At 37.2% G+C, this 16,684-nt stretch overlaps 1 protein-coding gene across 2 annotated transcripts in view; it reads right to left on the bottom strand.

Annotated features, from left to right (window-relative positions):
• LOC109102023 (AF4/FMR2 family member 2-like) overlaps nucleotides 1-16,684 on the bottom strand; it is a 135,283-nt gene that overhangs the window by 74,556 nt on the left and 44,043 nt on the right. For both annotated transcript variants that reach the window (XM_042769841.1, XM_042769840.1), the window contains exons 2-3: nucleotides 13,859-13,979; nucleotides 113-961 (exon numbers count right to left, since the gene is read on the bottom strand). In XM_042769841.1, coding sequence (XP_042625775.1) covers nucleotides 113-961; nucleotides 13,859-13,979 — 970 coding nt within the window. The remainder of the gene's footprint in view (nucleotides 1-112; nucleotides 962-13,858; nucleotides 13,980-16,684) is intronic.

Below are 16,684 nucleotides of genomic sequence, written 5' to 3'. Positions count from 1 at the left end.
CTATCTGCCAACTGTTCCTGTCCAAGTACCGCTGCTTCTAATAGAGAGCAAATGATTATAACATCTGCAGGAAGCCTGCCCTATGACTAAGATGATAAACGGTCACACTCACCTCTCCGGATTGTGGCAGTGTCAGCTTAGGAATTTTTCCCTTGGTCCCAGCCGTGGTGCTTTTGGTATCCAGCAGACCTACGAATGGCACACTGTTGTACCCTTCCACCAGCTCCACAGGGGGTTTGAGCTCTGGGGAATCATTTGGGACCTGGTCTTGGCCGTCCATGGGCCTGACGTAGGCAGTGGGTTTCTGCTGCACAGCGCTGCTGGGCTTGCAGTGGAGGCCTTGGGGGAAAGTTGGTGTTGAGAGGCCGCTAGGGAGCAGGGATGTAGAGGCCACTGGCGAGTTTGATCCATGGGAGCACAGGTCCTGCTCGGCGGGAGACTTTCCAAGGCCAAGCTCAGCTGTGGCTGGTCCTTTGCCAGACTGGGCCTGCTTCCTGTTGGAGTGTGACGAAGTTGTAGGTCCGCTAGGATTGGGACTTGAGTCCTCTTGGTCCTGATCATGTCTACTAGAGGTCTGCTCATGACTGGAGTGCTTCCCCCGGCTGACCGGTTGAGCGGTCTGGGCACCACTTGAACCGTGACCCCCTCGGGACCATTCTGAAGAGCGTGACTTTTTGCCTTGATGTCCATGTACAATGCTAGAGCCCGGCATGGTGTTGGCAGGGGGTGGGGGCATGGAGGTGCTGTGACTTCCAGGTTGGGAGGGTGCAGTTCGGCTCCGCTGAGCTTCAGGGAAAAAGCCCGGCTGGTCGGGTTTCTCCACTGGAGTCTGGGGAACAGAGTTCTTAGGAATACCCACAAGGTGACTCTGGTTGGAATGGCTAGTCAGGAGCTCCTTCATTTCATCGTAATTTCCAAGAGTGTTTTGGACCCGGTTGGCCAGGGCATCTCCTTTGTTAGTCTGAAAGAAAAGGATGTCCTTGTTATCTTCTTTTTTTTTTAGATAGATTTTGTATTTTTTTTTATATACATCTTTTTTAATGAACTGTTTATAAAATATTTTAATTATAAAAAGCTGTTTTTTGCACTTTACTACTTCTGCACTACATTTACAGTCTCAGTGTAATAGCTTTGTGTGAAAAACAGACCAAAATTTTAGATATTTACTAATAATATTCACCTCCACCACAACCCTAAATCAAATATGGTACATATGAAGCAGGTTGGACTTAAACAACCTTAAATATCAGTGGTTCTCGAGTATCTAATAAACAGATGGAAATTATTTGATTTAAAAGCTGCAGCAGAGGTGAAGATTATCCATGAATAATAGCAATGATTTCAGGCGGTTACACAAATAATGGTATTGTATAATTTTAAAAGACTTGGAAGTTATTTTAACCAGTTTCATGCTCCTTATTTGGTCCTTTTTGAAGCTTTACCATGCAGTCAGTATGAGCTGTTGAATGAAATATATATATATATATATATATATATAATATATATATAATATATATATATATATATATATATATATATTCATACAAAAAATAACAGGATATGGGTTTGAAGTGACATGAAGGTGCGTAAATTAGTAGAGAAGTTTAAATTTTAGGTAAATTATCTATTTAATTTGAATTAAAAAAAATTAAAAATCAACTGTATTGCAAATGTCAGTGGACTGTAATTTTAAGCTAAAATATAAAGATAAAGACAAAACATTCCACAACACAGCAAGAACTCCATAAAACCCAAAAGTAAGACTCTAATCTGTGAGTGTGAATGCCAAGTCAAGGAGTAATTTAGTTTGTTAGAAGATTCATTTTTATTGTGGATGTATGTGGAGTGTGGTTTTGTCAGTATAAAGAAACTGAGAATTTATCATGAGCTTTAGCTGACTAGACCATTAACATAGTTTTGAGATGCACGCCAGCTCTCCATTTGATGTTAGTCAATATTTATGAAACCCAGCAACGTGTGATCACAGAAATGGCGAGACGCTGTATTTAGAATCTATTCAGTATTTTCTGTTTTTGTGCCGTTCCTATCTGTGCCTGTGTGCTGATCTACATAAAATAATGTTTGTAAACGTCTCCTGAATTTAGGGCGGCCAGAAAGATACAGTATTCTCCTCTCCAGAAATGTCAGTCCAATACTATTCTGTTTTTGCTCACAACAAGAGTCCATTTTTATAATAATCGTTATCTTTTAGGTTGTGCGGCACATCATTAGTTGCACAGCGTTCTACAGAAGAGAGATACACACACACACACTGATTATTTGCATAAGCAATATTTTTCTTTACAAGGCTCCTACCAGCACCCTAATTTTTAAAGAGTCTGAATGATGAGGTAGTAGATGTATTAATTAATTAATTTTTTTTGTTTTTTTTTTAAATTGTTGTTATTGGATGCTTTATTAATAGAAGGAAGGTGAGGTAGAGTGATAAATCTATTAGCATTCTCCATTCATTTCAAATGTATTTGCTACATTTATAACAGTGCAGCTCTTCTAAAATGCAAATGCATCTGTTATGGCTTTCAACAACATAAACAGTCAATAAACAAATAATGTTAAATGATCCACAACCAGCACAGCGCACGAAAGGCTATTAAAGCAGTGATGGAATTATGCACTGGACGGTTAACATGTGACCTTACACACAACAGAGGGTATGGTTATTGATGTTGTGATTGTGTTATGTGTTGTGCTGTTGACTGGGCACTAATGTCAGCAATAAAACCTTATTGACTATATGGTTGTTATTCAGAGATTTATTATAATGACATTTCTGAATTATGAGTGCTGTTCTCTGGCAGCACTTGGATGGGAATGTGGGCCAGTGTGGCTCTGCTCTGGTGTTTTTAGAGTGAAAGATCTGAAAGGGACACTCTTGAGTGAGAGGAGTGCGTAAACCTCCCAGACGAGGTGCTTCGGTCAATGTGAGGGAAAATCCATCTGTGGCTCACACAAAGAGCTGTTGTGTGAGCTCGACTGCTTGAGTGAAGCATGAGAATGCTGGACCGCAGCCAGACACGCATTCTACACGGCAGTTCCAGCTCGGGGGAAGGTGAGAAAGAGAGAAATGCTCTCATTTAAAGTGTTGATTGCTGACATTTTATGTTCAAAGTTTCTTAAAGTTATGAATAAGCCATTTATGAATGATTAATTGTGTACTTCCATTGACGGTTAAAGCTTTTACTAGCTAATTAAAGTGTTCATTGGAATATATAAACACTTTCAAATGGCTAGTAGGTTTAGGAGAGGTTTTGGGAGTTACTACATCAAAAATTAATAAAGTAAAAGAAACACATAGCAAACATATTTTAGAAAACATATTTTACTGCCTTGTTTTCTGCATAAGTGCATCATTATCTGTTCTCTATAAAATAAATTGAATGAATGAATGAATTCATGTTATATCTCTATATTCTTTATAACAACAATTGACTCACCTGTTTCTTTTTCATTTCTCTTAAAGTATTTGTTACACAATAGAACAACAGCCAACATACTCAAAAAGCACTGCTGACTTTGATGTAAACTCTAGAAGTTTCAAAAATAAATCAAGTCACAAATGCTATAATTTCTGGATTAAAGTATTTTAGTATGCAGTTAGGGGGATTAGTGACATCATCAATCACATCAATGTGATTTTAAGCACTCAAAAGTTTAAAGGGTTACAAGAGACTTTGCATTGACCATTACTTAATTGTCCGGATGGAGCATCTTGGGAAGAAAGGAAAGCATTCTTCTTCCCCTAGTGGCCTTCTTTACTTCAAGACAAGGACAGATTACCTACTTAAACATACTTAAGTGCTCCAGTGTCAGCTGCCTCTTTAAAACACTCCACAAAGTCTTGGTAAATGCTTGTAATGACTCGTACAGACTGATTTTTTTGAACTGTGAAATACAGTCCTAGTTGCAGGCCAAAATGAACATATGAACATAGAGGCAAAACAGAGGATACCATCATCAAGAGAAAAGTAGACACGCTTCTTGATAGATTTATGCCCATGTCTGTGTGAATGTTTGTGTCCTAAGTGTGTGTGTTTGTTTGTTTAGGTGGGACCAGCAGTGTAAAGGCAGTTTAATGGGGTCATATTAAAAAGACACTGTGTGTTCTAGAGATTTGGGTACTTGGGTGCTACCACTCTGCGCAGGCTATTCACACGTACAATGAGAGTCTTTGTTTTCTCTCTCAATTGCTGGCCCTTTCCAGCTTCACCAGAGAATTCTCAGTATTTGAAAGAATTTCCTTCATTATGGATGTTAACAAGAACCTCAGTATAAACAATCCGTTCACTCGTGAAAACGAATCAGATGTGTTTAGGAGCTATAAATCGTCTTTTAGGCTGACATGCTGGATAGGAACATTAAATGACTGACGAGTATCTCATCATGCAGTGGATTTGCACTGGCTTGATTTGAGTTGGGAATTTCCACATTTCCTTCCAAGTTATGATCTGCGATTTCCATGGCATATGTTCAAGAGAATAATATAAACGTCACTTCCAGCAAAACTGGAGTTAAATATAAATGGAGGTTGTAGAAATTTTGGAAGCCACTGTTAAGTGTCATAAATTACTTGTGGTTTACAGGGAGCAGACAAAAATCTCTGATGAACTTACAGTTTGCTAGAGAATGACAATGTTCAGTCGCATGATTGAGGTGCTTTTTTTTGATAGCAAATAAAAACTAACCTCAAATTTTCAACTTATGCATTTCCATGCACATTTAAAAAATTGTATTCACACTTTTGTAGATTTTAATTAACACTTTTGACCAGAATGGTTATATGATTTCCTAACATTCGCATTCAAATATTTATTGGAAATACCACTATTGACTCAACAAAATGATGTGAGTTTGGGGTGGATCACTGGTGGACCAGATGAGGGAGTGTCTGGGAAAACCTGTTTGAAAACCTGTTGAAAAGTCATTAGTAGTAGTATTATTAATGCTTCTCTGATTTTACACTCAAATAATATAATCCCAAAGTAGTGTTTCATTCCAGAATGATTCAGAAAAAGTTGAGTAATGATTCAGTGAATGAATCATAAAGGGAGTTGCTGAATTTGGAACCACATACTAGCATAAAGGTAGTTAGAGTAGTCTATCCATCCATCCATCCATCCATCCATCCATCCATCCATCCATCCATCCATCCATCCATCCATTTAAAATAAGAAAAGCAACTTTCTACTTAAGCTTTAATTTAAATAATTTCATTTGTGTGTCATTAAAATCTGCTGGCATTTATCAAACAACTAGACTATGTATATATGCTTTTTTTGTGTATTGTACTTATTTCATAAAAAAATCATATTCATTTAGTCCATCATCATTGCATCATCACTTTAACGCATGACTCTGCTACACTTGATGTGCCTCTCCTGCTTCTGTTTTTAACACTCTCATCTGTTAACATGGGCGCCAAATAATAATAATAATAATAATGAAACATGTATTATGGGTAAATTTACACACAATACAACTTGCATAAAGAGAGCTTTTGAGGAATGGAACTAACCTGTATAGTTACTTATAGTTGTCACTGCATATTACACTGGTATAGAAAAAAGTACAATACTGTAGTTTAAGTACTTTAAATTAGAAGTAGACTGTTATCTGTTGTTTGACATGATGCATGAGTGTGTGTGTGTGTGTGTGTGTGTGTGTGTGTGTGTGTGTATTTTTTTGGTTTTTTTTTTTGTGTGTGTGTGTGTGTGTGTGTGTGTGTGTGTGTGTGTGCATGCTGTCTGTCCTTGACAAGTCATTGGCAGTGTTTACAAAAGGGCCTTGTGCTCATCTGGTGCGAGCACTCGGGGCTCTTGCCCCCGGCCAGAAAACCAACAACTGCGATGGTAATGAAGGTGGCAATACCTCCAGATCTCAGACAAATAGTATCAAAACCTCAGCAGCACTCAGAAACTAAACCCACACAGCACACGTTTCTTACTCTGAAGGACGGTAATGTCAGGAAAACATCTTTGCAATAATTCAATATTTCTTTGCCAGTATATGTATCCTGTCTGGATCACACAAAGACAGGAACAGCAAACAGCAGTGGTCTACAGAGCCTTTAATGCTTCGGATGAAGGATCGATGCTGAGTCAAAAGAGAAAACTCAGACTACACATCATTTAAAATCAATAGAAGATTGGTTAGAGGAAAGGAGAAAAAGAAAGAATGTGTATGGTGAAATTCCATCAGGAAATTACCTTAAACTCTTGTGACAAGCAATAGCTCCAGAAATAACTTGGAGGCAGCTTAAAATTAAAACTGAACCTGCTTAGATGTGCTTGTTCCTTTGTGAAAAGAAAGAAAGAAAGAAAGAAAGAAAGAAAGAAAGAAAGAAAGAAAGAAAGAGTCTCCATATTTTTGCATAAAATCTGTGTACAAACATTTTCTAATGCAATGTATATGGAAATGCTTATATGGAAATGGTTTGACCGCATTTTATTCAAAATTACTACCTAAATATTCCCTCATTTAGAATAATTTGGATTCATAAACATAAGGAATTTTGCACGAGAATACATATTTTGTTCAAAAAGTATGACATTATTAGTAAATGCGGTCAAATGTCTATCTTCATAGTATAATACTCTGACTCTGAAACAACTTTCCTTTCAGGTTAATGTGACCAAGGTCACATTTATCGTTGCTATGCAGAATTTCGGGCAAAATCCAGTCATTTCAATAGGAATCTGTGCAATATGGAGTTTCACATAAAGGGCGAAAACGTTCTTCATGCAGATTTAGCTCTTGTTTAAGTTGGTCAAAGACACTTGGTTTAAAACTGACTTTTGTGCTTTATAAATTGCCACACAATTTTACAGTTGACAACATATTTTTTTTGCTTACAAAACTTTGCTAATGTGGTTTTATTTTTCAACCCCTACAACCATCTGTTATATAGAAAATATTTTTCATCATCTTATCAATTCCTGATGGATAAAATCAAGGATGCAAGTTTTGGGTTGTTGCATCCTCTAATATGAACATAAAAATATAAGCATTAAAGCAGACATAATTGATGATGACAAAGTTCATTGTGTTCACACTGTCGCCAAGTGAACCTGGTGGCAAAAACAAGGCAGCCATAACAACAATTCCCAGTGAGTCAAGCTACTGTAAATACAATTTTGAGCACAACAACTCAAATCACTCCTGAGACTGAGCATTAGACTGATTTTATTCAATTCAGACATACTAACAAAATTAATTAAGATGAATATTTAGACTTAGAATTAGACTGGTTTTTTTAAGTTAAGCAGAAACAAGGCATTGTGTGAACATGCACAGGTAGATGTCTATTCGCCCATTTAGTGCATTTGACTCAGCAAAAGTTGCTTGTGGTAGAGGGTAATTTAGGAATATTTGCCTTGGGGCAAAAAAAGAAGAAGAGAAAAGTCTCTCTGTGACTGGGGTGGTAGAAAACTCTTGGAGTCGCTCCAGATTTCTGACCTTGGCTGGCTGTAAGCTTTTAAAAACAGCCTTGCACAGAAAAAGCATGTCCAACAGGAGCGAAGGGCCATGAAGGGACACTGGGGGGAAGGTAGAAGCACCAGCGGGTGTCGGGGGCACTCGGGCTACGGCGTTAGTACCACTGGAACTGCTTTGAAGGTGCCAAGCGATCTGGGAACCAGTAAATTAGTCCCAAATAGCTGTTAACGGCACAGTTCCATTAAACAGGATTTAGGGGGATTAGCTAATAGCAGCCTTAGATGAGTGGTCGGGGGTGGAGGGCAGCAAAGAAACGAAAAAAAACGAAGTGCTCATGTCCTAGCTCTCATGAAGAGGAAAGTTCGTATTGACTTACGACATGGAAGAATCCATGTGGTTGTTAAATATTTTGCGCAATTTCAGCTATTTAAAGTTTTGAAGGGAAATGTTTAAAGATGCGGTATGTATTATCGGCAGCTAGTGGTTGAAATGAGTACTGCAGTCCAAATTCAAATTTTATTTTGTTGTTAAATTTCCTCCTCAGACTCTATGCCAGACTGAGGTCACGGAATCGGCAGCTAGTGGTTGAAATGAGTACTATGGCTGGTTGTTTTAAACTGTTGATTTATCCGTGTTTTAATATTCGTCTGGTCATTGAGATTTTTAGATGGTTAAGACTTTTTAGGTCGAGTAGAATATGTGTGCAATATGCTGTATTTTCTGCCAAATGGCAACCCGGGGAGTCGAAATACTATTGGGTAAATTGGCAATAGTTGGAATCACACAGACCAAAACAAAAACAGACATTCCGACACAGAACTCATTTCAAAGTAGAATAACTGACTGTAGCATTGTTTTTTGTAGAAACAAGTATGCGAGCTTAGCATTTTTCCTAATTATCTGCAAACATATTATGATATTTTCATGCTTTAGCATGATCAAAAAAATAAATAAATAAATAATAATAATAATAATAATTACATACAGCACCTTTAACTTTCATTCGCATTTTAAGGACATACTCATATTTACGTAGTGCTTTGCTTGTTAATCTATCAAACACTGGAGCGTCTTATGTGGTAAGATGCTCTCACAGAGCTTCTGTCTGGATTCTTCATTGTGCTCCGCTTCAGCGGCCGCTTTGAGCTCCAAATCCCTCTCACATTTGACAGGACACAGTGTGACTCACTGAATGGAGTCAGGTTCAAAGCACAGCACATCATTCAGGAGAGTGATGCAACCGCACAGCTGCAGAGAGGAATGCTGGGGCAGCACATTCCTGTGGGCCAGGAACAATTACATTCTCTATGCAAACTCACTCAGAAATGGTTTGAGCTTCCATTTGTCAAGTGCACCCCCCACCCCCCAGTACAGTGTTCATGTGTAGTGCCTCCAAAATTTAGAATAAATGTGCCTTAATTAAATATGTATGAACTTCATTGAATTGAAAAACAAAACATCACACCAAATGACATATGCAAATGAGACTAATCTTTTTTTTTTCAGAACTTATCTCCCTTTTTTTTTTTTTTTTTTTTTTTTTAAAGACTATTAGCAAACTGGAGTCAATGTGATTTATTGTCTTTTCCAATTGAATACAATTCTCATTATATTCTATTTAGAATAATATATTTGTATCCATTTTATCCTACCAAACATACATTAATAAATAGAAAAAAATAAATGTTATTATTGTTAAACCATTAAAGTAATTAAACATCATATTTTTTCATTTACTCAAATAAATAAAAATAACAACAACAAAAATAGAAATGGTGCCTTGTCAACTAACAGAAGAAAAAATAATTTCATGTGAAAGCACTAAAATTAATAGAACTAAAACTGAAATAAAAGTTGAAGTAGAAACAATAAAAGTAAAAACTAATAAAAATGACAAAAGCACAAAACACAATTACTAAAATTTACACTAAAATTAAAGTTAAACCAGAAAATATTAATAAACATAATATTAGTATAGAAATAATAATATAACAACATAAAATACATAATCTGTATGTTCATCTGTATACACAAAAAAAGTTATACATACAATTATTAACAAGTTAAACAAATGCTTATTCATATAGACATAAGATCACTTCCAGTAGATTAACACAGAGAGTAATTGATGCTCACTGTTTTTATGGTGCATTCTGGGAATTTCTAGGAAATGAACATTTCAGAGCATTGGACAGCTCTAGAAATGGCTCACTCCTTGTCCAGGGCACTAGTGAACTGAGACAATAGGGGAATTCAGTAGGAATGAATTGTGCCCATTGATTGTGCTGTTAATTTGCATGTGCTTTCTGTGTTGTTTTTGTGCGCGATTCACTAAAGGAATTACACAAATCAGGTAACGGCGTACATGCGCCCACAAAATTAGTGCCGAATGCAATTTTCACGGCACAATTCCCCATCTTGCAGTGCAGAATAGAATACAAAATTATTGGTGTGTGCAGTTTTAATGGGATAATTTGAATTAGCTCTGCTGAAAAAATGTTGAAAGTGTTGTGTGCTAAATATAACTTTGATTTTGTGATTTTTTTGTTTGTTTTTCTTTATTATTTCATTTGATGAATAACTGCCATGATCAATAGAAAATTTAAACAAACATCTCTTTTCAACGGAAGTCATTTGACCCCCTGCTTTTTCTAATAAAGCAATGCTAATTGCGACAAGCAAATAGCACTGTGCTTTGTGAATAAATGTGTAATAAGTCTAATTTACACAAAAAGAGGCATGTTTGTGCTGATAAGAATTACAATGACTTACTCAAGACTCCTGGTGGTTTCTCAAGGCTCAATTACGAGGTTTTTGCACTGCAGTGCCGTAAACAACTGGTCTTGGTTTGATTTGAGTTTTGTACTCTAAAGCAATACTTTAAATGTGTCTTAATTGTCCAAAAACCTTTTGGCGCCACTGTAGTTTCTTGTACAAATAGCAAAAAGATTACATGATAGAGACAATGGATTTATGAAGTTTTTCTTCTTGAGCGACCATAGACTGACACGTTCACCTTGTAGCCAATCTCCGTCCTTACTTAGAAAGTTTTTCATTATCACAAACACCTTGTGCTTGCTCACTGGGGATTTAGTCTTGGCATCTTGTAAAGCTGCTTTGAGACCATTTTCATTATTACAAATACTATATAAATAAAGCAAAAGAATCAACAAATGTACCCTTCACCTGATGTCACCCTGTAAGTATTTCAGAGACCAATGATTTTCACATTAAAACTCTGAGCAAAAGCTCTGCTCGCAGCTTCGTCTTGACGTCAGCAGCGACCCAATTTTAACTTTATATATGTGAGGCTGAAGTTTTTTAGTGGGGAGCTCTGATGATGAGGCAACTAATTTCAGAGGCTAAGAGTAAGAGGTCTGGACCAGATGAAGATAAATGGCATGTGTAGAGTTGATTAGAGAAAGAGAGAGAGAGAGGGAATGTAGATATGAAGTTAAGGAGGAAAAATAAATAAATAAACCCGAAACCAAACGGAGGGGGAGAGAGCGTGCCTTGTCTAAGGAGAATTGTAATTAGCCCTCAAAAAAAAGAGGCAGCACTACATATTTCTACTGCTGCTCTGTGGGAAGCAACAGACAAATTTCAGGCTCTTCTTCTAAAAAAAGGCATTCCTTTCTTTAAAGCTCCAGTTTACAGACACACCATCATGTTTGAACACCATTTATGAGGGAATTAGCTCTTCTAGTAAACTAAACTCGGATGTTCCCGATGGTAAATCGAGCTCATACATCATTTTCCATATCTGCATCAATTATCACAGATCCTTTGACAGAACTAAAATGCACAAGCTGACATATGCTTTACTCTATAGTATGATGACTATTCAACTCGACCAAGCTAAACAACCCTCAATCACAGCTTTTGAGGGGAAAATATCACAGTCGTTTAACTGCCAAACTCTAATGGTGTGTTCACAACAGACACGAATGTAATTATTCACGCAAGTAGATTACATACAAAGTCAACGCAGAGACAGGAATAGAGGCGAATTTGCGCCGGGCGACGTGAATCACTTGAAAAATTTCAACTTGAGCGGAAAATTCGCATGACTCGCGCAAGCCAATCAGCGAAGAGCTTCTTGACACGTCCAGTTGAATAGAAGAGAGCATTATTGTAGCCGTCTGTTATTATACAGATCTGGAGCAAATAAAACAATTAAAATCAATTGTACTGGTAGCTGTATTTTATTAGCATGGCTACAGAGATGCTGCTATCAATAATAAAAATAATAGTAATATCAGTGTATATATACAGTAGTAAAATGTAACACACACATTAATACAGAATCCTAACATTATTCATCCTCCTCTGGAAGGTGCTGTGAACCAAGACACGTCGGAATTTGGATTTCCATTGTATTTGGGACTTTTTGACAACAGGTACAAAACAGCGATTGTAGTTATCTCCACCACGGTTGATCATGCTGTTTTTATTCACAAGTGACACGAAAAACATCCCGTGAGTGATCTAGAGTGAGTGATGCAATGCGTATATTCGCTTCTCGTCTGGTGTGAACAAACCATAAGCAACACCGCCACTCAAACCAGAAGAAATCTTCAAACCACGCTCAAGTGAAAACTTTCTATTACAAGAATGAAAATCGCTGCCCTGGATCAGAACCAAAGCTGTAAAATGTTGTCATAACCTGTCACGACTCATCCCTTCATAACTGTTTACATGACAGTATCGCGGAAATGACACAGATGGAACAATTAAGGCATGAGTAAGTGGTGAGTGATGGTAAGATCGTCCTCATCCAGGCTTTCCAGTTCCATGACGCCAAAGGCAGTTCTTCTCCTACTGACTGAATACAGGGTTTCAAGTGGATATTGGTTGTGATGTTTTGCCCCTGAGGACCTCGGGATCGCCGCAATGACAGTTCTTCACTCTCTCTGAGATGGTCTGTCTCGGCCCTTGCTAACAGCTGGCTAAGGAAACAGATAAGCTACCTGAGGCTGGAAGGGCGACCTTGACACTTATTGATGCAATTAAAGTGATGTTCTTTGAGTGGTGACATGTACGGAAGTGTTTTACTCTCCTACTGTAGATCAACAGTTCTGAAAGTCAACAATGACCCTGTTTACTTCTTTAACACAAATTCGAGGGCTTTTTTTTATTTTCCACAAATCATCTGTGTACAATTTTCCTGTTTGCTTTCATAATCCTGAAAAGGGTAATAACTCTCAAAAACAACTTCCCTTTTCGACTGATGTCACATGGGCCACGTGTGAACGTAAAGCAATTTTAAGCAAAAGCAAGATAACTTGATAACAAGATAACTATTTAATCACTGTAATTTACAGTAGGTATGACCTTTCTTGTTAACAGTTGCAATACTGCAGTTATGTTAATGTAATAAAGGTAATGGCAAAGATTGTATATTACCATTTGGGTATGCTGAGATGCTCATGAGCGTGAATTTGACCTTTCACCTTCATGTCTGGGAAACTGGTTGGTTCATAACAAGCACGAGGTTATAAATAATATATATATATATATATTCTTAATTAACTGCAAATTTGCATTCAGTTCGGGCTCCATTTGGTGTATGTAATGCCAACAAAATTGTTGAATATTCTGATTTACTTGTAATATGCAAGATTATCTTTTACAGGTATTATAATTATTATAATTTTTTTTAATGTAGCCAATGTTTTATTGTTAAATAATAAAATAAATAATAAAATAAAAAAGAAAATATATATTTTTATATATTTATTATAATTATATATATATATGTGTATATGTATATATATGTGTGTGTATGTGTGTGTGTGTGTATGTGTGTGTCTATGTGTGTGTGTGTGTCTGTGTGTGTGTGTGTGTGTGTGTGTGTGTGTGTGTGTGTGTGTGTGTGTGTGTCATTTTGTTATTTAACAACCATTTGAATATCTCCCTTTTAAACACTCTATGGATACCTATTTTTCATTGATTGCAAATAAACCGTTAGCATGGACATGATCCCAGTGAATAGCTGGTCGATAGGCTCGAAGGATTGTGATGAATGTAAACATATTACATAAACAAAACATATTAACTAGTAATATGAATATGACAATAAAATTGAATACCATTTAATGCTGATTTTAAAATCTAGCACAGTCATTTTTCAAATGCTTTTTCCAGTTTTGGATATAACTTGACCCATTACAACTTAACTTTAATCCTAAAAGTAATATTTTACTGATGCATCTAAAGAAAAAAAAAAAAAAGTTGCATAACCCTGATCGTAAGCACTCCTTCAAACCAATTCCAGCTGAACCCGAGGGGGGACAGGAGTTGAGTAAATATTGGATGTAAAGAGAGCAACTCAGCATCCTTTAGCTGCCCTGCGTTAGATGATGTGTGTGTGTGCTCTGACTGGGCCTTTTGGCAAAACCCTTACCTTGTACGGCTCACCAAACAGATTAAATCCAGTAGAGAACAAGTCTTCATCTTGCTGCACTTCCTGTGTCCTTCGCTCCCACTCCTTCTTCTTCAGCGCCGAACGGTCTTGCTCGTAATGACTGCGGGAAATGAGAGAGAAAGAACGATAGAGAGTAAGAGCGTGATTCGAGTTGGCATGCGAGAAATCGACTGCAAAAAACCCTGCCTGTAAGAGATTCAAGGGAAGCCCTTATCTGTCTAATAGGCCCGAGCTGACACTAAGCAGATGAGGAGAGCATGGCAGAGGAGATAAAGTAACTGGATTGGTGCACAGATGCTTTGCAGGAACAGACAGGAGACTGCCAGGAAGAGGCAGCTCTGTCTGAAACGCTGTAAGAAGGGCTGGAGCCTCGGGGAGCATTTATTTAGATTTGAAGGACCTCATATGGCAATCAGTGTGGGGGATTGTTACAGGAAATTCAAGCTTATTTTAAACAAAGGCAGATGTCATACTGCGGTAGTTGACAATGCCAAATTCATCGTGTGGAGTAAATGATTTCACAAATGAAAACCCAAGCGCCGCCCTCTGAGGGACTCTGCCAGCCTCGTATTTTTCTTTACGTTCATTAAAATGATGACTTAATCTGAGCGGCTCCTCAAAAGCCTCTCCCAGGTCTCTTCTGAGTTATTTAATGTCTGTAAATGACTTACCGTTTAACCAACTTCATTTATTAGCGAGGAAACAAACATGCAGGGTGCTAAGCTAAGAGCGTGCGATGCTAGCTGTGGCTGGTTGGCCCCGTGGCCGGTGTTATTGGTTGACAGTGGCTGATTAGGACCCGTAGACTCGGTTCTATCATTATCATAATGCAGAATGGCCTCAGGTTAATGCAGACCTCCCTCAGGAACAGACACACACCACAGCCGCTAGCTGTAGCATTAGCATCAGTCCCTGAGGAGGAACAACGGTGTGATAGAAATGGTGAATTTTCATTTTTCTTATTATGTGCATGTATGAGGATGTTTAAGCGATTGTCTGGTCATTTGTTTGTTAGTTCACTCACTTACTCACTGAAGGATACATGACATGCTTCAAAAGATATGCTGTTCCCTAAAAACAAATTAGCTTGCTAACGGCACTTTTCACTATCAAACTTAGGGTGAGGGATTTGAATGGTTGGAAGCATGTAAATGACATGATTTATATGTTTTTCTGTCAATTTAACTTTTTTATTTCATAATGTTTTTTTTTTTTGTCTTGCAAAAGCATCTTTGATTTTTGCTATTGCTATTATGTTGCTTTTTTATTGTGATAAAATTAACCACCTTAACTAAAGCTGCACAATTTGTGCAAAAAAAAAAAAAAAATGTAATTGCAATTTCTGGGATTAAAAAAATTAAATAAAATGCAATTTGTTTAAAAGGCTCCAGGTTTTCTGTGCCTGTTTGTAGAGTTGTACAATTTGATAATATGTCATTATGACTTCAATAATAATCTTAATATTATTGTTATTATTATCATCGACATGGTTTTAGTTTAGGGTGAAATATTAAATAGTACTAATAAAGTAGATTTGTTCTAAATAAATAAATAAATAAGAAAGCATCTTCTTCTCATCTTCTATCCCAAAAATATTGTGACCATATATAAATATAGAAACAGCAATAATAATAATAATAATAATAATAATAATAATAATAATAATAATAATAATAATAAGCTGTTTTATTACTGATGTAATATTTTGTTATATAGATATGTGATTTATTTTTTTAAGTAAACTTAGTAGTTGCTATAGTGTAAATAATAAAAATATACAAATGTGTCATAAAAATAATAAATATATATATATATATATATAAATATATATAAAGAGAAATGTGAAAGGGTTTTATATAAATTTTAAGTGACGTGATTTGGAGCCAAGTATGGTAGGAGCAGTAGGGAGACTTTTTTTTTTTTTGCTGCAGTGGTGAAAATTAAAAAAAAAAAAAAAAAAATCCCTACTGGTACTGAGACTCGAACCTGTGACCTTTGGGTTCCAAGTCAGACGCTCTAACCATTAGGCCAAAACTATCCCCATGTAATTATGAGCATTAACAATAATCGAGTATCTACTGTATAGTATTTTGATCACAGGCAACATTTCAAATGCGTGCCTCAATTCTATTCAACATGCTACACAAGATTTGCTGTTCTAACTCATGACTCATCCCTTCAATTTTATAATTTAAAATATTTGGACTTTCTGCTGATAGAATCATTGCTTTCATCTAATGTCAACATTGCTAAGACCCAAGATACCTCAAACACATATTTCTTCAACCCCTGCTAATAGGACACTTTCCCAGAGCAACAGAGAGTCATCCAGCTCTTGGAGTTGATGGATAGCACAACGAAACCAGAGAACTGGAATCAGTCCGTCTTCAGTCGGCCTTTGCCGTCCTCCGAAGCGCACCTCGGAGTCCCGCGATTCAGCCACGGCGTTTAATCCATCACCAAATTATTCCAGAAGGCGGGAGATGAAACGGTGCGAGAAAAACGAGGCCTGGTCTGAGGGTGACAGGTGCTTCTTCTGAGGGGTCGAGGAAGAAATAAGTGACAAAGAAAAGTGGGAATAAACACAGCGACGAGAGATTGACGGTGCTTCCCAGGCCTTAATGACAGCAAGATGTCAGTTATCTTTATGTCAGCGTGCTGGGCACACCTGACAGGACGATAAATCAAATTTACAGCTGTCAGTGGCACAGCCTTCCAGGCACTTGGGTCTCCCGACACTGCATTACCCTCCAAATACAGAGCGCTGCGCTGGGCAGTGAGAGGGTGCTATAGACGATTAAGGAA

The sequence above is a fragment of the Cyprinus carpio genome, chromosome A14, assembly GCF_018340385.1.
Source record: "Cyprinus carpio isolate SPL01 chromosome A14, ASM1834038v1, whole genome shotgun sequence".
Taxonomy (NCBI): Eukaryota; Metazoa; Chordata; class Actinopteri; order Cypriniformes; family Cyprinidae; genus Cyprinus; species Cyprinus carpio.
This window is presented reverse-complemented; position numbering and strand designations above follow the sequence as displayed.